At 40.2% G+C, this 27343-nt stretch overlaps 1 protein-coding gene across 7 annotated transcripts in view; it reads left to right on the plus strand.

Moving 5' to 3' along the window:
- SUDS3 (SIN3A corepressor complex component SDS3) overlaps positions 1–27343 on the plus strand; it is a 40878-nt gene that overhangs the window by 7572 nt on the left and 5963 nt on the right. For 2 of the 7 annotated variants that reach the window (XM_075167288.1, XM_075167287.1), the window contains 8 exons: positions 1509–1528; positions 2103–2259; positions 5555–5650; positions 7609–7670; positions 8598–8619; positions 9359–9464; positions 13629–13713; positions 17116–20980. In XM_075167288.1, the coding sequence (XP_075023389.1) occupies positions 1509–1528; positions 2103–2259; positions 5555–5650; positions 7609–7670; positions 8598–8619; positions 9359–9464; positions 13629–13713; positions 17116–17214 (647 nt within the window). In that variant the 3' untranslated portion in view covers positions 17215–20980. Of the gene's footprint in view, positions 1–1508; positions 1529–2102; positions 2260–5554; positions 5651–7608; positions 7671–8597; positions 8620–9358; positions 9465–10812; positions 10892–11931; positions 12050–13628; positions 13715–14158; positions 14244–17115; positions 20981–22168; positions 22319–27343 lie in introns of those variants that run through there. The other 5 variants (XR_012676391.1, XR_012676390.1, XR_012676389.1 and 2 more) reach the window with 5 other exon arrangements.

The following is a 27343-nucleotide window of genomic DNA, read 5'->3' on the forward strand; positions in this document are numbered from 1 at the left end:
AAGTTGGATGAATCCTGTAACGCCTGGGCCGTTACTCTGGGAAATATGACAGGCAGTGCCAGTTGTATGATGACTAACTCCAACCTTTGAGTAGTATAAAGTGTATCTTTCATAAAGTGCTTGGGATGGTGAAGGATTTGCTTGAGGAATGTAAGTGAATTGAACTGCTTCTAGTTAGCAGGAATCTGTCTTCTGAGATGAATTTCGTGAACACTAGAGCTGCATTCTAGTAATATTGGGTTGTTTTGATAAAATAAGACTAATGGCATGCTTGTATTTCTGGCTGGCAAAGACTAGTGCTGCAGCAACATATTTCTTCCACAGGAGGGCAGATGGTGATAACTTTCAATTTTATAATAAAAAAAATCCAACTGCCTAGTACTACAGGAGGAATGGTCTTTTATGTTTATCCTTCCCATGTTGAGGTTTTGGGGTTTGAGAATTCACAGTTTAGATTGACCTGTATTTGATTAACTCCACAATACTGCTTCCATACTCAATTGCTAGAGCCTTTTGCAAACAAAACAATTTGGGCTGTTATAATCTTTGGTTTCTATTTTGTTGTTTTTTAAAATTATTTTTTAAAAAAAAGGCACAGTAGTACAGTGTTGCTACTACAGTCTTCTCTGAAACATATTTGAAGCCTGTGATCTTTACAGAAGTTTTTGCTATTTCAAGTATTGCCAAAGCTTAATATGCTGGTGACATCTGGTGACTTGAGGACTGATCAGGTGCCTTAGTTGGCTTTTCTTGCCACTACCTTGAGTAAAAACTTTGTTTTGGGCATTATGTCCTCCAGGAAACACAAGAAGGGTCCCATCCTGCTTAATTTCAAGTTGTTAGGAATTGCACAAACGTCAGTAGTAGGACTATTTCACACCCAGAAGTCCATTCTCTTCATCCATAGGTCTGACTTGAACTGATCATTGCCATGTGTTAGAACTTAACCTTCAGTGATACATAACAATTTCCTTGCTTGTTTTCCTAGGCATAAACAGCCTGAAGTGAGACATGTGTGAGTTGAGTAGATGAATCTTCTAACACATGCAGAATTATTTCTGAACCAGTCATTGCTGAAATTCATGAAGATGGCTTAAACTGTGAATTTTTGCCAGCCATACATTCAGATACATATTTTAAGCTTCTATCTGGGAAGTTTGTATCTGGTATTAATTGATTGTAACTAAACTGGAAGAAAGACGGACTCTATGCTTAGTGCTGCTGGGAATAGTAGCTGAACTGAATAGTATGGAATACTGCTGTGTAAGCTTTGCAAATCTGCTTGACAATCTGTAGAAAACGTCAATTAACAATATATTTTTGTGGAATTTTTTCCTAGTTACTATATTTTCAGCATAAAACTGCAATGTGAGAGTAGAGTTTGGATGAGTACATACATTATTTAGTTCACTGCCCCTCTTGGCTGCGATATTCAATGACTTAAAATGTTAGGGAAGTCATTTTGTGCATCTTTGAAGATAATAAATTAAGTCCGTCTTCTCTTTCAGAACTGTTCCTCCAGCTGGAAGTAAGTACTCTTAATTTATCAAAATATATATTAACTAGATGGAAGAGATTTAAACCTCCTGTTTCATCAACTAGTACTTGTGCTTGTTTTCCCAGAAGGCTTAAAGAAATTATCTTCCTCTAGCTAGCATTATTACACTTGATGTAGTACAGCCTACTGTTGGTATTACTTCAAGTAACTTCTGGACTTTGTCATCAAAATAGAATTAAAAGAAATATTTGCTCTTGGGCTGCTGTATGCTGGCTGTACATTTGGCTTGTTTAAAAACTTGTTTAAGGTATTAAATGGTAGTGCTGTTTATAAATCTGAAGAGCTTTATGCTAGAGACTTGATATGGTATGCAACATTAAAATGTTTTTTAAAAATAATGAATTCTTTTGCCAATATAGTACTGCTTACATAGTCATTTTTAGATGGTTTTCTGTTGATTATGAATATTGATAATCTTTAGAACTGGCTACAGTTTTGAACTGAAAAGCTAATCAATACAGCAGTTGAAAGAAGCTATTGTGATATCATTAACTTGAGTCACTGGTTCCTTAGTTAACCTTTTTGTTCTTTTGGTTTGCATTAGACAGATCAGGTGGAAAAAAACTACGTCAAGGAAAAGAAGGCAGCAGCGAAGGAGTTTGAAGATAAGAAAATTGAGCTTAAGGAAAATTTGATTGCAGAGTTGGAAGAGAAAAAGAAGATGATTGAGAATGAAAAGCTAACCATGGAATTAACAGGAGGTAAAAACAAGATAGGCATCTGTCATTTCTCTTATCCAGTCCGCTACTGCTTAGAAAAAAAGATATAAAGGTAGCAGTGCTGGTTTATACAGACAACTAGCGTGAAGGCTTTAAAGCTTTCCAAATGCCAACAGATATAGAACACAAATTGGTGGCCTTTTAAAGGAGAAAGCAGTTCATAATAAAATTCAGTGACCTGAATTACTAACAGGTGAATCAAAATAGTGCCAGTGAAGCAGCGGAGTGGATAGGCTTTCTTAAATGCAGGGAAAGGGGCTTCTTTAGTTCCTGTGATCTGGCAATAAAACTATGGAGATATGCCACAATATTGACCTAATCGGCGGTGCCAGGTTGTAAACTGTGTCCTTCTTTTCTCCAGTAATAGGTGGTCAAGAAGTTGAAGAAAGGCAAACAATAACGATTGAAATATGCTAATAAAGCCAGAAAAATAGATTTGTGAGCTACATTTGTGTCCAGACTTTGGAAAACGGACATTAAATGGACAATTTCTTTCATGAGACCAGTTGGTACCCTTGGTGCCTTGGTAATGCTCTTTGCAGTAATTGACAGAGTAGAGCTAAGTAAAGGGGTAATTAGCCTCCTCCTCAAATTGTGTTGCTGTGATACTGAACCAAAAGTCTGATTTGATTCTCTTTTTAAGAGCACTCGCTTATCTGTCCTCACTTAATGGACAGATAATCTTGGTTGTGTTGCTGAGGCCTGTCCATGAGTTAGACCTTTTATATCTTTCTTGCATGGTATCTACAGAAGTTATATAAGCTAATAATTTAGTTAGTTTTCAGAAGCAAGAATTAAAACCTGTTTGGACATATTCAAGAGTGCTCTTGGCTTTGTACAAACTGTTAGGGCTAATTTGGTCTGGAAAACAGCTTGAGCTATGCTGTTTTCCTGATCTCTTTTTTTTTTTTTTTTTTTTTTTTTAAATTATGGAGTCTAGTCTGATCTTACAAACTGTGCCATAGCCTTAACTTTCCTGTTGTTATCCTTTGCCTGTATCTGTTCACTACTAAGTTGGGATACTTGTAAGCAGATTTTCATTAGTGGGTCAGGATCCAACTAGATCTTACCTTTGGAAATCTGCATACCAATGTTCTAGGAGTCTGAAGGAATTCAATTTCTCTATCAGTGGGACAGCTGTTAACATCAGGATTTGGATTTGCCGAGTTAAAGGAGAGTGAGGAGGGGTAAAAAGAAGTATTTAGTCTGATTTGGGGACCAGATTAATCCCCTCAGGGAAATGTGTCCCCCCATTGTTGTGTGTCCTGAAGAGATGAGCTGTTCCATCAAATATAACTCTAGGAAAAGGCATGTAAGTAACTGTGGAGAAGAGATCCATTCTGTGTGTGTTAGCCCTCCCTTATCTCCTTCCTTCCAGACTAGCAGAAATGCAATGTGATTTCTTTAGATTTTGTGGAGAACATGCGCTGGAGGCTAAGAAATAAGAATACTGGAACTGATGTGGACTTGATGGTTTTTAAAACATATGGAAGTTCAGTGTATACAAGGATGCAAGTTAGCAACCTGATGCATAGGCTCGTCTTGTGAGTGTTGCAGTTTCATTAGTTGCAATAGTTGCCTCCTGTTCTGGAGCATTGCATAGTGTGGTTCTTAACTATAAAACTTCATGCAAGACTGTTTCAGGTTGAATCTGTTGGTGCTTTAGCAGCTCTTCAGCTTCCTTTATAAAGTTTTCAGGAATCTCTCGAGAATCTTAAAGTTCTTCAAATGTTTAACAGTAAATGTAAGACTCTTAAACTCTGGGTTTTTTTCTGGAAAATATTTTGGTGCTGACTTTCAGCTGACTTGTCACAGTTTTAAGATACAGGATGCTAAGATAAAGAGAGAAGAAAATTGATCTCTCTGCCTTATTCACATCTTAAGCAATACAGATAACTGTGTGACAACTCATTTGAAACTTAATTTTTAAAAAGGAGAAAAAGCCTTCCCGACTTGGCTGCATATCGCCTTGAGTAAGTGCTTCAAACCCCTCTTCTGAGGCTCTTGTAAATCAGTCTTAACAAATGAGAAGAATGGCTTACATTCAACACAGTAAGTTACGGTTTTAGTGTCTGCAGGGCTATTAATGTTCAGTGTTTTTTCAAATTCAGCTTTGAATTCTAGAGATAAGGTTTCCTTTGGCATACACTCAGTGGGTGGCACTTCATTATTTTTTTTTTTAAGCTTTTATCATAATATTTGTTCCCTTGATGTGCAGCATGGTCATCCTTGTTCACCCTTGAGATAAGGAGAGAAGTAATTTGGTGTATTTTGAATATGCATAGCTGCTCGAGGTTTGAGCGTCTAGAGGGAGCCAAAGAGGCTTTATAGACTTAAGTGCTACCTAGGATGTGATTCAGGTGTACTTAAAGACGAGCGAATAATTCTCAGCACATAGAAAGGGCGGTGAGATGATGTGTTTAGCATTTAAGGTGTGGTCTCTTGGCTGCCAATTCAAGATACCTTCATAAATTAAGGAATGACTTGTGACAGTTTGAGTAGTTCAGTTAAGACTATCTGTAGACATTTGGACAAACTGTAATTTCAGGTAATTACTTGGTGATGAGGCTTGTATTTCAATTTTAAACAGATTTTTTTCTTTTTCCCCAGTGTCTATACTACAATTTATTTCCTGTCAACTGCTGCTCTGCATGTTCTTAATTAGGTTCATTTCATTAATGATAATTTGAAACATTTTTAGATAATCTGAATTTAAATACTATTTGTGTTTAAAATTACTCCAGCAGACTTGTATCAGTCTTGCATGCAGTAATTATCTGTATTCCTTTGACAAAGCTATTTTTCCAGCTTGAAGAAAAAGAAAGCAATTGATTTGTAGCTGATGTTTTACATGCTATTAACTATCCAAGTTTTGTTAGCGAAGAACTCTGTGAACTTTCCCTTTTAAATGATCAGTTCAAAAGCAGATAGCTTTAGCATTAAAGAAATTTGCTCTGAATCCTTGTAGCGTCATTGCTCCTGTTATCGATGCCTGAAGGAGCTGTAAAATGCCCCCAAACCAACTGTGCCACTTCCAACCAACGAAAGCTGTAACCATGGCATCGCAACGCTGTTACTGAACAGTGACCTGGTATGAAAGAGAACTTGTATTCACTGTCAGCAGTTCCAGCTTGGATGCGGGAAGCTATCACAAAAAAAATCCAATTTTCTGTATGAAAGAGGAAAGATTATTTTCCTTGTGCCCTGTGTAGAAAGCTGCTGCTTCTTACTCATTTCCCTCTGGTCTTATCAGCTCTCTATCTTCATTACTTTACAGATTCAATGGAAGTGAAGCCTATTATGACAAGGAAACTGAGGCGACGGCCAAATGATCCAGTTCCTATCCCAGACAAGAGGAGGAAACCTGCCCCTGATATCCTTTTGCAGAGTAATTGGAGGGCTATTGTATTTGAGGCCAGCATGCTACCTGCATCTGTTGTTTTGTGCAGGAAGGAAAATGAAATGAGGTGCTAGGATCAGATTTTAATCTAGGAAATACTGGAGTATAATTTGTCATGTATAATGTGTGATAATCTAATGTAACACAACCAGTCTTTGGAGATCCCTTGGTATCCTAACTTAACTTCACAGTGTTGTGAGATAACTTATTTGATTTTTTTTTTTTGGTCAGTGAGAATAGTTTGAATTCTTCAGGCAATTTTTTTCACAAAGGAAAAACTTTAAAAGAACATTACATATAAATGCTGAGGTAATTGATTCCATAGATAGTAAATGGCTTTTTACATGAGCCAAAGCTTTTCTCATTTCAAGATGTGACAAAACATTTGCCAGAAAGATCATATGTGTCATATCAAACTAGTTTTTCCATTTCCAATAAAGGCTTCAGATCTCTAATCCACAGAGATGCATAGCAAAAGCAAGGAGTGCTAGATTTGTTCTTTGAATAAAAAAAAAAGAGATTAAAATCTGCCTTGTTTTTATATATCACGAGAGAGAAAAACATGTATATGTAATCCTTCTTTTCTGCCTTGTTGCATGTTTATTATAATTAAAATGTTCCTTGGCTTCTGGAAATATGTTTTTAGCTCCTCTGTGATGATAGGCACTTTTTCTATTTGTATATTAAATTCACCTGGAAAGGAAGGCAATGGTATTTGCTTTGCAGAGGCTTATTATTAGATTCCAAACTTGTATGGCTTAAATCAGATTAAAAAACCTTATCTTACGACTTCTGAGTGACTCACATTTTCTGAAGGCAGTATCAAACCTTGAACTTCTAGAGTTCATGCGGGATGATCACAAGCATCTCCAGTTTTAATTAACCTCTTCTGGTTGGAGATTCTGTTCACTCTTTCGCGGAAAAAAAATCTATTTATTAGTGCCCCTATCTCATCCAAAATAAATGAGTTTCATAGTGAACATGACCTACTAATTGAGCATGATACAGCAGCCACAGTATGAAACTCTGTCTACCTTTCCTCACTGGGGAGAGGATTAAAGTCCTTCAGAACCAAAATCCTTAAAATGCAGCCTAGCAATTGTTAACTTTAGTTTAATACTTTGGAAACTTTTGACTTAACAGCTGTTTTGAAGAAACAGGGTCGATTAAAGCTGGAGAGAGGGTCCACTGCTTTGGATATTGTTTTCTTGCTGTGTACATAGGGTTTTCTTGTGTGGAAATGACAGAGGAGCAATAGAAAAGGAAGATGCAATTGTGAAACTACACAAAATGACAGCAGAGCTCTAATAAGGCTAAAATACACAATCTCAGAATACAGAAGTTATTGGTTTTGTTTTCAGGTGAATGGTAGGCTCTTATTTATCTTCATCCACACAAGGATGTGTTTTGTGCCTCTGGCTTTATTTTCTGGGGTTTTTTTGAGTTGGTTTTTGTGGGGCTTTCCCCTTTTCTCCCTATCTTTCTATTCCTTCTTACTGAGTTGCAAAATAATGAGTTTCTTTTCCTGGGTTTGGGTGGGATTTGGCTTCATCGTACAAAATCTGAAGTGAGTCTGTTGTGTTTCAGCTCCCAGATTGTTCTCTACAAAAATGCAAGATGAAAAACACTGAAAATGCTAGTGCTTGATGCCCCTGTGAAGTAAATGTCAATGCACTAAAGGTTTTTCATTGATGGTTATGTCTGAATAAGTTAAAATGATTTTGCACTCTATTTGCTGCTAAATACGAGGCTCTGTGGAGATGGACTTGTTTTAATTCATATGACAAAAAAAGCTCAAGTATGACATTTATTAAAATCTTGCGCAACTTTACAGAAACCTTTTGGCTTACATTTAGTCAAGTGAAATGTCTTTGACCTTTAATTTTTAGTCTTGATTGTCAAGAGCTTATGGAAACCTTAATTCTGGATACCTCAGCTAAATTATTTGTTGACTGATGAGCAAATAATGGAGGACCTGAGAACACTCAATAAGGTAGGGATTATTGCTTGATTTGTATTTCTTTCTTTTAAAGAGAAAGCTAATGCTTTCCCCTGAAGAGAACAGAGCTCTCTGTTTTATGTTCCTTTTTGAGATGTGGGACTATTTCATCCCAGTAGGCTTTCTGGAGTAACACAATAAAAGATTTAGCAAGATGGTATCTCCTCTCTTTTATTTTAATACGTTTAATTAACCTAATTAAAATGACTGTCATCTAAAAATGTTACTTTTTGTCTGAACGAAGTGATGAGCTATCTTAAGGAGTTTCTTCCTCCGCACGGCTGAACAGATGTTAACACGTCTTCCTGCGAGATCACAGGCTGCCTCTGTTTTAGGCCTTAGTGTGGGGTGGTGGTTTTTAGGGGGGTTTTTTTGTTTTTATTTTTTATCTCCCTACTGTTGTGATACTTCAGCAAGCTGGATAGGGTGCAGTGTGTATCTTTATAGTTTTTCTAGATTTGGTTAATCTATTGCTTTCATGCTAAACACCCTTAAGGTTTATGTAATTTCTTACCATAGAGGCTGCTTATTAAGGCTTTTGAGGATGGTAGCGGAGCATGTTTTTTGTGCCAGCTGTTGAGGTGTCTCTAATGATTTATCTCCTGTATTTCATGTACCCTGAGAAATGTTGGATCATGTTCAAAAATACAGTGTGTTAGATGGGTTTGGTTTTGACTTGTTTTAGTGGATTATCTGAATGCTCTGAAGTTCAGTTTGTAGACCTTTTGTATCATGGTACTGATTATCTACACCTTTGGCTGTTTATAGCATGCTGTTCTGGTTATATGTTATGCCACTTAACAGTACATTTGGAAAAAGAACCATTTAGAATATGGAAAGTAAGACTGTCTGAAATTACTGCTGCAGACTTCTATGGCTCATGTCAGATCTCTAATGCTTCTTTCCTTTCTTTCTGTATAGCTTAAATCACCCAAGAGACCAGGTGAGTTAACAGTTGCATTGGAACTTGTTCAGTTTTTTTTGTTTTGAACAGAGAATTATATTGTAGACTTTTTGACTGTACAATTGCTGACTGTGTAATTTGACTGTGTAATTGTTTTGACTGTGTAATTGCTGGTTTTTGTGTAGCTGCTGTGGCGAATGGGTGCTGTGTGGAGTCTCTTTGTCTGTTCTGAAGTTTGTCAGGGATGGGAAGGGAGGCGTGTGCATCTTTGGTGACTGAAACATTTGGGCACGGGACAATCTAACTGTGTAAAGAGGTTTTACTATTATATTCACATGCATCTGGCAGCTTGTCTGCTTGTCAGGTAGATGGAGGGATTGAGAACTTACGGCTTTATGCCCTCAGCTCTCTAGATGTGTCTGTACACTTTATTTCAGGACGGAGTGGTACTAACTTGCCTAAGTAATTCTGACCTTATTTAACTATTATAGACTAGAATTAAGAGAAAATCAAAGACATATTGTCTATCACCTACCTATCAACATTTTTTCAGATAAATGTTATATTTCAGTGAATACTACAATTTATATACTCAAGGCAGAGGTTGAATTATTCGTCCCCATAGAGAACATTTTTCTGATGGAAACTTGAGTTTGTAGCTTTCTGTGCTTGTTATTTCTGCTTAATATGACCTTATTAATTGCAATTCTGCAGTTAGATGTGCTACGGTGTGGTGGACACACGCTGGTCTTAAACACAGTCTCTCTCCTGTTCTCAGCGTCTCCCTCCTCTCCCGAACACCTCCCAGCTACACCAGCAGAGTCTCCAGCACAGCGGTTTGAAGCCCGGATAGAAGATGGAAAACTCTACTATGATAAGAGATGGTAAGTCCTGGTAAATTTCTGTTCTAATCAGTCTGAGCCTTGTGTAGTGAGGAGACAAAGAGAGAAATGGCTTTCATAAAAGAATTTGAGGACAAAATGTTTTGGGGCAGAGGTTAGCGCTTCCTCCAATGACTAATCATTGCGACTTTGGAAAATCAGAAGTGATAATGGAGTGTTTAGACCACATAGACTTTCAGGAGTAACTACTGGCTTGAATAAAAGGAGACTTAAATCTTTTCCACGGAGTCAGTAGCGCTGACACTTGGGAAACATTTCTGTCAAACCTAATATTAAGTAAGAGAGCCACCAGCAGACGCGGTGTGATGTAGCTGTGGAGCCGGTCAGCTAGGATAGAGATACTCTGTGATTGCAGGAACAGTGGTGTCGGCAGTATTCACAGTCCTGGTGTTCAGTTCTGTAGAACACTAGCCCTTCGTTCCACAAGGTGGTGGAAGAAATGCTGTGCACCAGATGAGCAGAGTGAAAAATGTTTCTAATAAATCCAAATAACCTTTAAAGACCAAACCCACATGGGAGAAGCAACTTCAGAATTGCTGATTGGATTTAGCTCTGTTAAGTTTTACGGGCATGTAGCTGTGCAAGCCTCACAAAACGCAAGGAAAATATTAAATTTTGCAGAGAAATCTTAATAGGTCTTAAGCTTAATCCATGAGACATGCAAAACCGAATAATCAAGGGGGCAATCTAGTACTCCTTGAGCAGAAAGCAATTTGCAAGTCGTATCGTTATTTGTAGCCTACTTTGGTGTTCTGGTGGCTCAAAATAACAAGTGACAAGGTTGTAATTTTATCACGGGAAATGATAGGTGTGAAGCTTGTTTTCTACACAACAGCCATCTTGCACAGTTGGTCAGTTTTTCCTTCTGCTAGTCTTCTGACAATGAAGTTTCATCGAGGGTTCAATGTATACAACTCTGATAAAAGCTGCTGCCTGGAGCTTAAACTTCCGTGAAACGTAAAGCAGACACGAACTGAACAGGCTACTTGTCACTTCACAAATTCATTATGTTCTTTTTTTTGCTTTCATAATTTTTTTTGTGTAAAGTGACTATCCTCTAGGATATATTTGGATGAATAACCTGTTCTTCAAAATTTTTAAGCATGTGGAGTACTGTAAAGTGTTGCATAAGTAAAGGGGAAAAAAAAAAAAAAACGGAAAGATGGAATCTGGAATAATCTGTCAGTAAAGCTCTCAATCTCCCACCAAATTTAAACCTGGGAGAGCTTCAGTGAGCCCAGATGAATCTCTCAAAAGCACCAGCTCTCTCTGAAAGGTATCTAGTTGGGACATAAAATACTAACAGATATTTTCATCTTGCTGAATTCAGTTGTCATGGGGGTCTCACTGTCAGAAATTCCAGCTGTTGCCTTTCCTGTCTTCCTTGTTCTTAGGCTGTTTTAAGATAAGTATTTTACATTTTTTGGCTGTAATAATCCTGCTTACATTTTTTGATTGATAGTAATAGTACTTGTGCAAAGTAGCTGGTATTTTAAAATAATGAAATAACTCTTGATAGTGGGCGGCTAATTTTTTCCAAGATGTATTAAGGCTGTAGCTGCTGGCATGCACCAGAAATAATAAAAGTGACAGCTCAGGAGTGACTTCTTTCTTTGTTTCCTGACAGCAGCCATGAAGGACCATTATCTCAATGTAGTGAATGTTTAAGGCTAGTAATGGACTCCCTAAGGTCTTGCAGAGACATCTCACAAACATATCTCCAAAGTGGAGACTTCGTATAGGGAGTTTCAGAGGGATGTGGAATTAGACTTCAGTTTTTTATCCTTAGTCAATTTGCTCCATGCCCCCCCTTCAGATCCTAAAATACAGTTCACTGTAAAATAACCATCTTTTTGCTTTTAGCTTTGTCTGCATACAATAATGCAGAGTGATTTCTTTCAATCTTCTGATGGAGATGCAGTTGAAAATCTTGACCTTTCAGCAAAATATTTTGTAGCAGAAAGTGGAATTATTTCTGCTTGCCTCACTTGTCAGTATTGTGGTGTATTTTATCTACTGCAAAAGCAAGAGTTGTTTGGCACGTTCCTTCTCTTGAAAGCCAACTTAAATTCCATTGCATTTTTCATCTGAAGTATTTTCCTTAGTTCTACCCCTCAGTTCCCCTGTGGGTATATAAACTCGGCAAAAGGCTGAGACATGAACATGTAACTGAGATGTACCAGGCTGTTGTGCCTTCAGCTGACCTGTCTCTCTGCGTGCATGAAGCATGAGAGAGTTGAGACAACTCTTTAACGAAGAAGTGCTGAACTAACCTGTTACCTCGCCTTTTCTGTGCACAGTTAACAGATTTACTGGTGGACGGTAACTTGTGATGTGAAATCCAGGGGCTGAAGCCAGCTTCATGTGTGTCATTAGCTTTGGAATTCACTTACAATCAAAAACTGGAAGCAGCAGCTTTGAGTGGAAAATTATTTCATTATCTGTACAGGCACAGATATCACTTGAGAGCTGTCATTTGCAGTGGTCTCTTCTGCACTCGGAAGCTTGTGTACTGTTTCTATCAAGATCATCAATTCTCCTTGTTTAAGCACTGACAGCATGGCATGGTAGGACACTGCTGGACTGAGATTTTTATGTCTTATCTTAGGTCTGGTTTGTAGTAGCTTATACTGTTCCTTTATATCCATTATAACTCAGTAAACTGAGTTTTTGGGCTCAGATCATTGCTGCTATTACAGTGCCCTGGAACCCACTGACATCCTTTCTGTTAAAACGAGGGAGAAAGAATAATGGTAACGCACAAGTGTCTAAAGGTTGCAGAATTTGAGGTGGGTTTTTTTATTACCTCGCCCAGCCCATTGGTAATGAATATGTTTGGAAGGCTGAAAGCTGACGCTATCATTCTTGTACTGGCAAGCAGTGTGAAAATTCTGAGTAATGAGCCAGTAGGAAAAGATTACGGAATAAACTATTGGAAGACTTCCATATTTACAGTATGATTATTGTAGAAATAGCTGTAAAGATTATGTAAATCCATGCATTTTGACAAATGGCTGTCAGCCAATCAGACTGCAGGGAGTTGCATATTGAGTAGTTGCTGAGGGAATCTCTGTGCAGTGATTCTGCAACTTGGATTGCCCAGTTAAATATGAAGCACGTCATGATTAGGGTAAAGGTGGAAATATAGTTATGCTTTTATAAGTATAAAGCATTTTGGTGCTCTCTTGATTAAGATTATTTACTTACAAATAATCTGTTTCAGTATAATTAGTTCTGCCTACGGAACTCTCCCAGGCAGAATAAACAGAAACTGGGGAGTTTTGTCTAGCACATTGTTTTTGCAGCACTTACCAGAAACATGGTCTGCGAAGAAGGCAAGACCATGAAATCAAGCAATTCAGAGTTATGAATTTCGACGTTTTTACTTTGTTTTATACAAAATGCACTAAGGAAAATATATAGCATGACTAAAATATGATCTAAAAGGGTGAAAAAAATGGATATGCTTAGACACGGCCTCCTTATGGCAGGTATATACAGCTTCTTAAGAGTCAGTTACCCATCACTTACCAGTTTGGGTATTTTCACAAAATAAGACAGTATTAGAAATTTGAGGTCTTTGTTTAAACAATACATAGACTGCACTGATTGAGTACAATTCACTTCGTTGTTGTTGCACTAGTAATTTTGTATTGGGGAATGTGAGTAACTTTTTAGTATCTGTGATTTGCTCTGTCACATGTTATCAGGCATAATATTTGCCTTCTAAAATCTATCCTGTGTCTGAAATGTGAAAGGCTAGTTTGATTAACTCATGAAAGATGGGCTTATTGTCAATCAGTGTTCTCCTATCTTGTGGCTTGGTGCTGTGCCCCTCCCTCTTTCAGATGTGAAATCTGTTTTCGGTAATCTGTGTGCAGAATTGAATGTGAATTGAGAGTTTCATGCATTCTGAAGCATCATTTAAATGCGAAGTGTGTGTGTGTAGAATCAGACCACGCGCTATGTTGGTGAAGATGGGCAAAGTGGTGTGAAAAGAAAGACAGACTTCACGTTTACTCTATCCAAATGCTTGTAGAATCCTAGCTTTATCAATCTTACTACTGTTTCTTTTCTCAGTCTTTGGACAGCTAATGGTTTCATGTGTGGTTTTTTTGTTGTGTTTTTTTTTTATTATTTTTGCAGGTACCACAAGAGCCAGGCCATTTACCTGGAGTCTAAAGAGAACACTAAGATCAGCTGTGTGATCAGTTCTGTGGGTGCCAACGAGGTAGCGGGCTGCTTTTGTTTTTCATGGGAGTGGGGAAAGCTGTGGGTCACTGTAGGCAGGTAGATAGCTGTCTAGTAAGGACTAAGAGAAAATCAATATTACTATCAGAAAAGATGTGGTTGTCTGGTGTTTAAAGAAGCTGAATCCAAGATAAAACTGAGTTGAGAGATCTCTTCTTGAGATAGATCTGAGATGGGAAGAGACTTGCTGTGTTTCTAAAGAATGATCCTACATTTTGCAAGTAGTGGTTTGGCAGGCAGGAAAAATGGGGAGAACTGACATGTTGCATCTCATTAGCACTAAATACATAAGTTCCATTTCCATTATTTCAAGAACATACATACAGTTATTATTAATGCAAAATTTAAAAAAAAAAAAAATATCCCTATGGGAATCCAGAAGAGGATGAGGAAAAATTTTTGTCACCAAATTTATCTGTTATAAGGGGAGAAAATTCTTCCTGCTAACCTGAGTACGTGTGTTGTGAAGTAAGCTGGCAGCATTCATCACCTACTTGGGAGATAGGGCAGGTGAGTCATTTGTCTGAGGCTAATGATTAAGGCTTAGAGAAGCAGGTGAAGAGGGGTGCGTGCCCAAGATTGACGTGAATCTTGCTGCAAAAGAAGCTTAGTGCTTGAGCAGTGCATCAGTTGGGCAAAGGGAGCAGTTTATTCTTCACTTGCCGATTCCAGACACTTCAGGGAAAGAAATGATAGACTTGAACGCAATTCTCTTCACCAGCCAATAAAGTAACTTTAATTTGTTTTGGCAGCTAAGGGAAAATATTTTATTTCCAACAAAATGAGTTGCATATGGGATATGCTTTGTATCACAACTGTTCTCATTGCAATAACAGTTGTTACTCTCAATGGTTGGTTATTTAGATAAAGTAGTAATAGTGTGCTAACAGATGCGTTAAAAATATAGTACTGCTAATTTGATTAAAGTTATTACTGTTAACTTAAAACATTAAAACTCAATCTTTTGGGGAGCATCTTACCCGAAACCTGAAGGAAATGCAATCCATTAATTATAATTGCATGAATACCACTTTAAAGTGAGACAATAGGTTTTGGTTTAGTTTTGTGGAGGCTTTTTGAGAGAGGCTGGGGAGGAGGCATGGCAGTTGTTTGCCCTGTGATGCTTCCTTGCAACAATATAAAGCCAGGGGAGATAAATACTTAACAGAACACTGAAATGAGAAGGTGTTCTCTTAGGAGTACAATGTGCACATCTCGGATTTCATCACACATTCAAAAGCATGGTTGCCAAACTATGATCTTGTTGGGTCCTGCTTGAATTTAAAAGCTAGAAGGCAGACCGAGATTTGAGGTCCCTAATTGTAGACTGGAGTCAAAAGTTGATAGCATTTCTAAAGGGAGTTAAGTTATTCAAAGGAACTTTACCAAAAATATTTGTAGAGTGTCTCCCCACCAGCATTTCCATTAATGCTCAAAGTGAAAAGACTTAACTAAGAAACATCAGAGAGATCATGGCATACAGTTGCCGCCTTGTGGCCGGGGAAAGGAAGTAATTAACAGTGGATCAGAGGCGTCTTTGTTCATATGAAGGTCTAAATCAGTTTTCTTAAACTGGATTTGAATTTTGTAATTGGCTACGGGCCTCTCCAACACAGAGTCTGAGCTATGATCATCCCCCTTAAAAAAACAAACCAAAAATATCTTCCCAGGCCCAAATTCTTTAAAACTTGGTGATGTGTTTGGACCTAAACAGAATATATTTGTATTACTTCCAGGGTGATTTCCTTGGAAACTGTGAATCAAATACTGCGTTGGTGGAAATCATTGGCCAAGTGCATGGAACCAATTCAATCATTTGCCTTTTGACAACAATAAACTCTTCAGTACATGCAGGAAGGTTTTTATTCCCATGAGTTTATTCAGCAATCTTGGCTTGTTGGAAGTTGAAAAATGGAGGAAGCTTATTTTTCTTTTACAGTCTAGGAATAAAAGAAATTCAAAGATGGATTTAGTTGTTTCTATTCACCATCTCCTTCAGTTCTTTAGAATTAATAGATGTTATCTTCTGATTGCGAAATACATTGTATGTCTAAAACATCAGTTTTAAGTTCAGAATATGTCTTGATGCCTTTATTTTTCTGAGCTGCGTGGCCCATTTTAGTGTTAATAGGTAATTTCACTGTTGTGGTCACTTAAAACTGAATTTTAATTTTCCTCCAAATGGAACTTAATAAAGCGGTTAACTCTAGCAAAACAAATGTACCATTCCATCATATTGGGATGGAATGTAAAACTGTACATGTTTGTTGTTCTGTATAGTTGCTCAGAATTTGTAGATTTAAGAATCCTTTTGGTTAGTAAAATATACCAAATTCTTGGAAATGTTGCAGTGGAGAGATGATTATCAATGAAGGTGGATTCTAATTTCTCTAGAGAAATGACTGAAGTACAAATGCAGGCAAATATTATACTTATTTTATATTGAGGGCTTCTGCTAGTAAAGTCAATTTATAATTAAAATAATAGAGTTAAATCAATTTACTGTGCTAGGCCTGTAGCTAATATGGTATCTAAAAAAAAAAAGTTTTTGGATAAATCGCATGTCAGCACTAACTTTATAGTCCTTTGCATTAGGCAATATTGTGTCCTAAAATACTGCAGCACTAAGAGCTGGATAAGTCTTATTTTCCATGCATTTACTTAAATGTGTTTAAATGCATTAGAATGATAAAATGCAGAGGAGTTTTGCTCAGATTTGATTTTTAAAGTACAGGTATTTGGATCTAAACTTCTTGAAAGTGATTTTTATTTTTTAAAAATTCTGAGTGGCTGCCTCCATGGAAGCAATTTGTCCTTTGAAACATACTGTATATCAACAAGTTATGTGAATTCTTCCATTCAAGTGTTTAAAAAAGAGGCCCTTTTATCTTCAGATACAATTTATTTAATACATTGTGAGAAATGCTTCACTGAACAAACTCAGAATAAGCTTTTCATTTGACTAATAGCTACTTGTCTGGGCAAATCCCAGGATAGATAATTTTATGATCTGTGGATCTAGAGAGACTTATTCTTGATAGGGTAAAGCTTAATGCCAGAGTTCTGTTGCGAACTGTAGCAGAAGGAAACTTGCTTTCCTGATGATGCTTGGAAAGAGTAATTTTTCTTGATGACTGTTTTGAGCAGTAGGTTGGGGTGGTAAAGTTGAAACCTTATTTCATTTTCTACTCAGGTTGCAAATGCCTAATATGGGGAGGGAGAAGGGCTTAAGCTAAATCATCTGTGCACCCTGAGTAACAGAGATGTTCAGATCTGGCAATAAGAATACCTGGACTTATTTGTCTGTGTATTGCTTACTGTGGGTTTTCCCTTTTTCTCCCCAATATATCTCCCTGCCCCTTTCTTTTTTTCTTTCATTCAGATCTGGGTGAGGAAAACCAGTGACAGCACAAAGATGAGAATCTATCTGGGACAGCTGCAGCGAGGTGTTTTTGTGATTCGTCGACGATCAGCTGCGTGACTGTATGCTCTTCCTTGGTCTTTTTTTTTTTTTAACAGATAGACAAACCTCTAATGGGGAATGGCAGTCTGTTCACTCATCTTAGCAGCAGAGAATGCTGTCATGACCTCTTACGAGACAGTTTGTGGCTGGCCACATAATCCCCAGTAGTCCTTAAATCTTTAGTGATACCCAAGCACTGCCCTGGACTATTTCTGGATTTTGCATCAAGCTTCTGTATGCTTTCTTTATGTTTTGGGTGACTATTTAAGAAGACTTTGCATCATACTTTTTTTCATCGTTGTTTATGGTGCATAGATGGGACTCGTATGTTGAAAACAACGTAACATTTATGTTTTGAATCAGACCAATGGAAGAAGCTTTGCTTGTCAAGACCTGAGGTTATTCGTTCTTTTTGGTTTTGTTTTCCTGCAAGGCTCGGGATGTTGGGCAAAAGGAGATTAATCTTGCCAGCTTTCAGCTGAGATGCATCTGTAATACCTGGTATATGACATCAGCTTTATTGGATGAACTGTTTAAAGACTTGAGCACTGAGGCTTTTTTTAGGAGAGTGTGAACAGCTTAGAAACTGCTGAAAATCCAGTTGATTTTTATGTAGTTAAACAGTCACATGTGGTTAATCAGAAGCTTCCGTTTCTCTTCACATTAAAAAACTCTTCAATGAACAAGCAAAGAGTATATCTGTTTGCTGAAGTCGTTTCCTGAAATAGGTGGATGAGTATAAACCAAAGGTTTAATTAACTGGACTGTGCAGATAGCGAGACTGCATGAACTATATGTATGAGTATAACTACTCATACATGTAGAGAGACAAAAGATAAATTTCACTTTTGTCACTGATGCTTAGAGTAACAGGTCATGCTGGAATCCTGCTGACAGACGATACTGGATCTGTTGTATCTTCCAAAGAAGCCTGGTACAGAGTGCAAAGTGGCATTGACATGCTTTTAGTGTATAGCTGAAACCTTCATTCCCTAAAATGTCATGCAAATGTTTCCCTTTGAAGGGTATTTTAATTACTGGAGATAACACTGGGTGTCTACGCTTTCCCTCCAATAGCACAAGTGAAGATGCTCAAGTGGTGATATTAATATACCCCCTTTCAAGATGTTTAAGGATCTGACTCTGGCATTCCTTTGTTACTCCCAGTCTTTTGCCGATGGCCGAAACCACCAATACCATGTGTGACTGCATTGGCATGAACTACGCCGTGCACTGGCAATGCTGTCAGATCTTTGCCTTCTGTGCAAAAGAACTTTGTGCTCCTTTTGACTACCGGACAAAAAGCTGTAATTTTTGCCTTTATTAATATCTTATCACTTTGAGGCATCTTTTGGTTTTGCTTTTGAACTGCCTTCTTGTTCAGCGTCAGTCTAGCCTTTCTTTCATATCTGGATAAATGGAGTATTTTAAGTGGCTGTTTCCATTCCTTTTACTTACCGCAGTTGGGTGGCAGTCACGTCCCAACGACTGATGTATGTACGTGGATCTGGAGTGGGGTGTTATGGCTGAGTTTCTGGTGCGTTGCCCTTGTGGCTGAGACGCCTTGCCTATGTTTACTGTGCTCAGAGTTCCAACGGGATCTGGAGCCTTGGCGAGGAAAGGAGAGGGTGTCTGTTTCCCACCCCTTCGAAATGTGCCATCTTTGCTGCAGCGTTAGTCGGGTGGAAAGCAGCAGGCTGTATTTTGTCAAGCTGACAGCATACTTAACATAACTTAGCAGTCCCTGCACGTGTGACAGGTTTTAATAAGGTGATGATGTACGAAACGGGATTTGTCACTGAGCCTTAAAACGAACATCGTAGTTCTTATATTAAAAAGTGCTGAGTAAATAGCAGGATTTATTTCTTACCTATATCATTTTATCAATGTATATGTTTGTGGAAAAAGCTGGGAACTTTGGTTCAATTTTAGGGAGATATCTTGCCAACCTGCTAACAGCAGTTGATCTCTCTGCTGCTGTGATGTTATCTGTCTTGGGGTAACCTTAAAGGTATTGGTAGAAGTGTGGAAGTGTAGCAGGTCTCTTAGAGCTGGGCATGGTGTAGGTGCCCATTGTGTAAGCTTAATTATATAGCTTCGACACGACATCTTAATCTGAATCAACATCTGCTCACCATCCCTATTCCTTGGCAGAAGTGGGGAAAGAACAGCTGCTCTCGCAGCCAAAAGCCTGTCTTTCTGTCAGCTGTGGCCTTTTATTGCAGGGGGGCGAGGGGGGTGTGATGGGATGGGACACACACTTCTAGTTCACACCCTAATCAGAATTTGGATAGTCTCCTGGAAGCAGATACCTGGGGGACTGTTGCACCATCTCCCTCTTGGGTAACCCCCGCTGCGGGCGCTCAACTGTGCTGGGAAAGTTACTGTTGTCATAAGGAGTCATCTTGTGTTGTTGCAGATAATCAAGGAGCGTAGCCTTGGACTGGAAGTTGTAGTGGGAGGAAACAGCTAAGAAAGAATGAGGACAGTGAGCAGTCAGGGTGGGAAGGAAGAAATTTAAGTGCACTGTTGTATTGACTGGGGAGACAGTTACCTACATTGATCCTGACTGAGGGCAGTGCTTCAGCACGGACGTTGTCGAAACTTGATCTCAGACTCTGACACTGCTCTCTCACGCCGATGTTGGGTCTCCAGGAAGGATGCATGAGGTTTGCGCAACTCCTTTCTGTCAGAGTTCCTTGCCCATTGCCAGTTTCCCCAGTACCCCTGGATCAACCTTTTAACTATAATTTCTGCTTTTGACAGACCTGAGTGTGGGCTTGTAGCCCTCTTTGCTCAGATGTAGCTGCTACACTGAAGGTATTTTGTTCTAAGGCTGCTTCATCCTTAGTTCCTTATTTTAATGAAATGAAAGTCTTTCTTGCCTTAGTTGATCACCACAAAAAGTAGATCTGTCTCCTCTAACAAAGTACATGAATATTGTATCCTGTTTTTTCAAGCAGGCTGTTCTGTAATGGCCTGTGCCATTTACAACGCTGGAAATGATAAAAATGCAGTGCCTTATTGTGCACTCAGGGAAGCAGTACATTTTTTAATCCTAGAAGGATGCTCCAAATGTGTTGTGGCGAGGATGAGGCATGTGGAGATCAAGAGTATAGACATCAGCTGTAGAAATGGAGTTTTCCTGCCACCGGTTGGAAAAATAGAGACAAGTTACTCAAGGAGATGGACAAGGTCTTGCTTAAATTCTAAGAGAAAATTGGCTTTTCTGTCTGCTATTTGCCTGTCTAACATCAGTCTTTTGAAGAATTCACACCCTCAGTGAGCAGAAATGGCTTTGCTACAGTTATGAAAAGATTTAATCCTCATTACGGACAGTATTTAAAGTAAATTGGTTGTAACTCCTGCTTATAGTAATTTTAAAGAAAGGTGAACCCTCTGCCGAAAATAGGCTTGTAGTTGGCTGGTGACTCGTATTAAGCATTTTTTTTTCATTGCCCTGAGAAACGGACTGTGATGTTGATCAAGTGCAAAATAGAAAAGGTTCCCCCTCCCCCCCGCCATTAGATGTTCAGGTGGACGGGAAGCCAGATCGGTGAACCAACTTCCAGTGGCTTTTTGATGTCATACTCACTGAAAAGTTTCAAAAGAGGCTTTTTCCTAGGATGAATGCTAATAAAAGAAATTGTCATTTTTAGCGCATGTGCTTTGTCTGGAATTTTGTAAAGAGGCAAAGTGATTTAACGACAGAAGTCTTGATTGTTTGCAATTTTTTGTACATTTCTAGGGAACTTGTGAAAATAAAGCCTAAAAGAGCAAGAAATTGCTGTGACCCTTGTGAATAACTGAGGTTCTTCCTCCTTCAGGAAAAGAAAAATTAAATCACCTTTTGGGTTCTTGTTCCACAGAAGCAAATAGCAAACACTAAATGATTAGGAAAATCTAAATGAGTGTCTGAGGTTTGCTGTTATCAGTTTTAGGTTGTCCAATTCTAAAACTAAAAATTTAATATATTTTGAAGTATTTAGAAAACAAAAGAACGAACCATTTTTCTATAATTTATTGAAAACCTGTTCTCACTGAAACGTTTCACCCAGTTAAAGAATTCCACTATTTTAATGTTTTGCTGAATTTGGGAAACACCTTTAATATTTAATATCAGTTCAAACTTTTGGGATGCCAAAATATCTTGTAATACTTAAGTACCTGTCTCTTTACAATTGAGTGAATGCTGGTATTTAGATTCCTCCTTTTTATGCAAGAATGCTTTTCAGTAAAATATTGATTTCAGTCTAATTAATAAATATGTGTAAAGAACTGTTTGGGTTTATATTACTTCACTGAGAACCAAAATAACCCACAAAAGATTTGGGGTTTTTTTCCCTCTGATGAGACATTAAGAAATCGGTGGAGGGGAGAGTGGCTCTGAGAAACCTTGTACCCTGGGACCAAAATTTAAGTAACATTTAGGTGGCAAAAGACATAAATGCAAAATACTTTCAGTGGTGTGTATATATAAGCAGGATGGGTGTCTAAACCCCCTTCGTATAAATGAGACGCTGAAGAGCAACACAGGAAGAGTTACTGAAGCCTTTGGTTCTAAAATAGCAATGCTTTGAGCAAAGCCAGTCATTTTCAGGGCTTTGGAACCAAGAGATCTAACCCACTGGAAACATCTGCTGATAATTTAATCAATCTTAAATTTGAAACCTGTCAGTTGTCCCGTATGCCTAAGATAGCTTTGTCATTTTTCATTTAATTCTAATTTGCATCTACACGTTCTGCCGCAAATCTTGAGAGGAAAAAAAATCAGAATAGTGATGAAACATACATTTTTCATTTAACTTTATTAATGTTCCTTATTTTTATTAAGTTAGGAGTCTTTTGATAGTGGTGATTGCCTGCAGATCTCTGCTATTTTAATGGCTATCCCAATTAATGAAAGCTAATGATCTTCAATGAAAATAAATAAAAATGCAAATCAAGGTTAAAATCAATGTCTTAAATCAAGGTTTCTGCTTGATGGTTTAAATCCTGTTTGGAATCGTGACTGAAAGGTGTCAAAGTGGACAGACTGATTGCACTGACTAACATGGGTTTGGAGAGTGGCTCGGGACGCGTGGATGTAGCTCCGTGTCTGCTTGCGTCATTAAAGGAAAAGGTAGGTGGAGTTCTTTGTTCTTTCAGGGAAGTAATGGATGTCTGATAAACAATTAATTGATTTCTGTTGAAATAAATAGTTGAAGGTAGCTGCTGATCATGTCAAGTTCCTGTTAATACTGAAGAATTATTCATTACGGGGAAGAAATATCCTTTTGCCCGTGAACTAAACTTTAGCAACAGTGCGTAACAGTCACGTGAATATTTGCTTCCTGATGACATTAGAGAAGGTGTTCCAAACCTCGTACATCATGAGGCATCGGGTAACGGGGAAGACTAAATACTAATGATACTAAATCGTGTAATACAGTTGCACAAAATGAGTATAAGCACAGGAAGCAAATATTCTGATGAAAAGGATTTCTGTGGTAGTAAAAATCTCATCCATTGAAATTGGGAATTACTAAACCCCTTGGTTTAAGACTGTCCTGAAGACCGTAAGACATGGCAGAAGAGTTTCACATGTAACTTGGGACCCAGGGATGCGTGCTCTGTAATAGTATTTCAGCACCGGAGTATTGATTAGGTCTCATTTTGTACCAAGTATGAAGCCTTGCAGTTCAAGAAAGGGAAATAAGGTGGCAAAGCTGGCAGGATAGTTACCAAACCCGGCTCAGGCTATTGGTCTTATTCTCCCCTAAGAGAATTCAAAATAATTGATTTGTTTCCTCTTTCATTAAAATGACTGTTTTGAGGAGAGCATTGAAAGTCTGGGTGAAATAGAGAAATAAAGTGTCTGTCCCCAGTCTCTGCCTGAAGGTGGAAAAACATTGTCCCAAGGAAGGCAAGTGGGACTTTCGGCTGGCAATCCAGTGAGCGGCTCTGCCACAACAGGGCTTTGCCTACTGAGGATTTCATCTGTCTGAGGAGATACGGGTGCTTGCTTGTCCTTTCCAGGCACTTGCAGATGAGTATTTAGCAGATATTCTGGGATGCAGAGCTGCAGTGTTGGTGCTCTCCTCCCTGGACCGCTGCTGCGGCGTGTCTGGGCAAGGGAGGTGCGGCTTGTGGGAAGACTGACTGCTGAACTGTTCTTGGAATGGCTGAGATTAGTGTAGCGAGGAGTTTCTGGAGCATTTAGCAAGGTTTGGCACCTCTGTTCTGAGGCTGACTTTCTCAAAGAAGCCTTAATTTGCCTCTGCAGTACTTTGAAATCCATAGGGAGCATGAAGGATGCAGCAGCACGTGTTCTGGACTGGCTTGGTGCAGTGTCTTCTGCACGCGGCTACCCTCTGTTACCCGAGTGCTGAAGACCTTGAGGAACATCAATAGACTTGCCTTGTAATGGATGTGAACAACCTTAAATACCGGCTGTACCCTTCACAAGACACGCCAGTTCCTGTTTACCATTTGATGTAACTAAAGGTATTAATCTGCAAAGCCTGTGAGCAGCGGGGTTTTTCCCTTTCCATCAGAGCGCCTGACAGATACTCCGTCTCGATTATGCCTCAGCTCTTTGTCATATCTGTCATATTCCTGGGCTGAATGACAGAGCAGTGAGGTGCTGCCGGTGGGCGCGTTTCCTACCTGTGTAACGGGGATCTAATTAACGGGTACAGCCAGTCCGCTGAGCAGAGGCACAAGCCCAGAAGAGGCATCGTCTTCTCGCTCTTTCAGCCAGCCGACTGTGCCTTGTTACAACACCCTATTTCAACGCTGTTATTGTACATTTACTTAAATTCTGAGGCATTACTACTTTTTTTTTTAATTTATTTATTATAGTAAGCATTTTCACTGCTTCTGGATCCTTTTATTGCCAAATACCTTGCTGAATCAGTGCGGCGTCTCAGATGGAGAGGAATGTGCGGCCAGGCAGGTGCCGTGTCCCTGGTTTATCCCAGGGCATGGCAGGACGCGATGCTCTGACCCAGGGGTCCCCTGGTCCTGCGGCCCCGTCTGTCGCTAGTGCTTGCTGCAGCGTTCACTCCAGGGGGCTGAGTGTGCCTCTGAGGGGCTACCGACCGAATCGCAGAAAAGCGGTTATGGTTTATCTGAAAGTGCTTGTTTAGCTCTCGCCCCACTTCCCCGAGTTCCGTAGTGAGCAGGTTTCTCTCTCCCATGCGATGGACGCATCTGCTGTCGTGGTGCTGTGAGGGCGAGTTGTGCTGCCTGCGCGCCGGGGGCTCAACCCAGCCATCGTCATCGGAGCACGGGGAAAGCCTCGCTGCTCTTCCGAGGACGGGGTTGTCGCCTCCTGTGTTTTTCCAGGACGAGTTGCCCTCCAGCTCCTGACGCAGCTCACTCGACCCCGCTCCGCGCTCGAGCTAAATGCTCGAGTCTTTTGGGACGTTGTTACAAAGGAAACTGGAAACGCCGTGGCATGGTGTCCGTGCTGCTCCTGCGCTATTAACTGGTTTAATGAGCCTCTTAAATTGTTTTGGGGAAGACCTCAGTCTCCCGCGTGACCTTATTGTCGCTGTTTACTGTCTCATTACGTGGCCCGGCTGACGGAGCGGTGGTGGTGCTGGAAGCGGAGCAGCCCGCTGTGAGCACCGTGGGCTTTCCCTTCCCAAGCGGAGCGCGGGAGGCTGCGGCTCGGCCGCGTGGTGCCTGCACACGACAGTGGGCGTTTGGGAGGCAGAGGCTCCTGGGGCCCCGTGACAGCGTGGAGGCGAGTAACCAGGAAGCTGTTTGCATTAGTGAAAAGGGTTTCCATTCTCAGTCGATGGAGCTGATGAGTGCCGAGATCCTGCATTCCCCCCAGGTCTCTCGCTCTGCACCTTGCTCAGGTGAACCTGCATGTTTAATCTCCTCGCCCCAGGTACTTTGCTCACTGTGCTGCCATCCACTCCGATTTCCAATTTCACACCGACATGCTCTTGACGTATTTATAAACAAACTCTCTTATGTCAACCCACTAAAAAGCAACCAAATACGTTCCAGAGAAATATTTTTCTGCTCTGTCTCCTGTTGCTGTGGCAATCTTGGCTGCTGCTGAGCAGAACGGCTGGGAGAAGCCAGTGCCGGTGCAAGAGCATCCTGCTTTCCCGCATGGTCAGTGCTGTGAAGGGCATCCAGTGCCTGCTGCTGCCTCTCTGGGCAGTGATTTTACCCCTATAGTGGTTTTGATATGCAAATCTCGAAGCTTCTACAGAGAGGAGTAAATGAGAGCATACTTGATTACTCAGTTGGGAAGGCTGAGGCGTAGGAGTGCAATGATCTGCCATAGACGGAGAGCCGTCGCCGTTACTCAGCCAGAAATGCCCTTCTCCTTCCTTACCTTAGCTTATACTCTGGACTTCAGGGCAACTTAATCTTCCTTAAGGTTTTGCTCTAGGGTTTCAGCTAGAAACCGTCAGAACTTCATCTACACCTCCCAGCACATAATCTCTTCTTCAGTGCTACCCTCTTGTCTCTTCTCCGTCCAGCTGGACAGGCTGAGGGTCAGTCCAGAGCAGGTGACCAGATGATTTCTGGATAATGAGTTAGCGCTAATCAGCTACATTTGGTACTTGACTGTGAGAAGCTGGTTGCAAATCCGGAGTAAAAATGCGTTAGCATAAACCATTGGAAGAGAGCATGTTTTCCCTAGCAGGAGGTGGAGAACGTGGGGATGGTCTGTTAATCAGATCTGTCGGTGATCAGCTGACAGATGGCAACTCACTGGGGATAATTAATCATTTGCTTGTGCGGGATGTTGAGTATGGAACGACAGCGTCTGTAAGATGCTAGCAGGGGGATTTTGTGTGAGGCAGCTCAGAGAGGACCCGAGCCCCCTGGAAAGGAGGGCTCTCCCTCGAAGGTGGAACTCGCCCGCTAAATACAATGAAGTCGTCCTTGCTGAGGACCACAGGCTTTCTGCCTACCACCTCTGGCTTTCCAGGGTATCAGGGAGCTAAAGGCTTGCAAAAGGAAGGAAGAAAAGCTGGCTGACGTCTGTGGGCTTTGATCTGCTGTGAAGGCTTTCTGCCCCAGCTTGGGGAGGGGGGAATGTATTCAAAGGAAAACAAAAAGAAAAAGCAAGCATTTGTAGGTCTGGTCTGTCGGGAGCGTTGAAGTAAGGAGCAAGTCCCTCAACCGAATTTTCTCCTTAGGAAAGAACGAGCTGCTGTGAGTGAGCAGCAGCAGAATGACGTGACTCCGACGGCCGGTGTCACCGAGGAGCCGAGCACCCTCTCCGGGTCTGCGCTGCCCGCGGGGCTGTCTGCTGCTTTGAGAGAAGGGGACGCGGCAGAGGGGTGTTTGCAGGCAGCACCCGCTCTCCCAGCGCGCCTCAAGCCCTGGGTGAGGGTAGAAGTAAAGCAGCCCCTGTGTCTTTTTTGGATGCCTTTCTCTCTCTCCCTGCTCAAAATCCCCCTTCCCAAAGCAGCTGTCTCCCAGTAGAGCTGCTGTGGCAGCTGAGTGGAAGCCCTCCCTCCCGCTGGACGTTGAGGACTCCGTGTACCATTTAAAGTGGGGGCAGAAAAGGCGTCTGTACCAAGGATTTGACAGGCTTGTTCCCGGCAGATAAGTTGGTTTTATCGAGTGGCTTGACGTGCAATTCCATGCAGCGTATAGATGTTTGTCTAATGTTTACTTAGAGGGAGAGATTTTCTAGCCATCCTAAAAATTAAACTTTGTGTAATGGTGCATTTGCTTGGGGAAAATGAACGTGAAGGTGCTGTCAAAATGTCAGGCTTGTCTGGAACGAAGGTCCTGCAGAAGACAAGTGGCATTAGTGTGTTTGAGGATGTTTCATTTAGAAGTAATGAAGTCCTCAGCCTTTTGGGGGCCCTGTTAATTGAACTGAAGAGGTACAAAGCCCAGAAGGGAGATGCTGTTCGCAGCTGGGAAGGCAGAGACACTTGCAGAGGGAGAGGGTCAGAACAGGTTATTTCTGCTGTAAAATGACATCAGAAGGATGTGAAGAATTGTTCCAAAATTACATTCCTCCACCTGAATCATTCTAGGGAAGTCGGTTTTATATGGTAAGACTAAGTGGTTTGCTTCTAGGTGAGAAAGGGGCTTGGGTCTGAGTTTTAATTTGAAAGGTGTTCAAAGAAAGAAACACAACCGTCCTCTGCTTTGTGAATCATCGTGCAGGTTT

The sequence above is a fragment of the Calonectris borealis genome, chromosome 18 (genome assembly GCF_964195595.1).
Source record: "Calonectris borealis chromosome 18, bCalBor7.hap1.2, whole genome shotgun sequence".
NCBI classification, from domain to species: domain Eukaryota; kingdom Metazoa; phylum Chordata; class Aves; order Procellariiformes; family Procellariidae; genus Calonectris; species Calonectris borealis.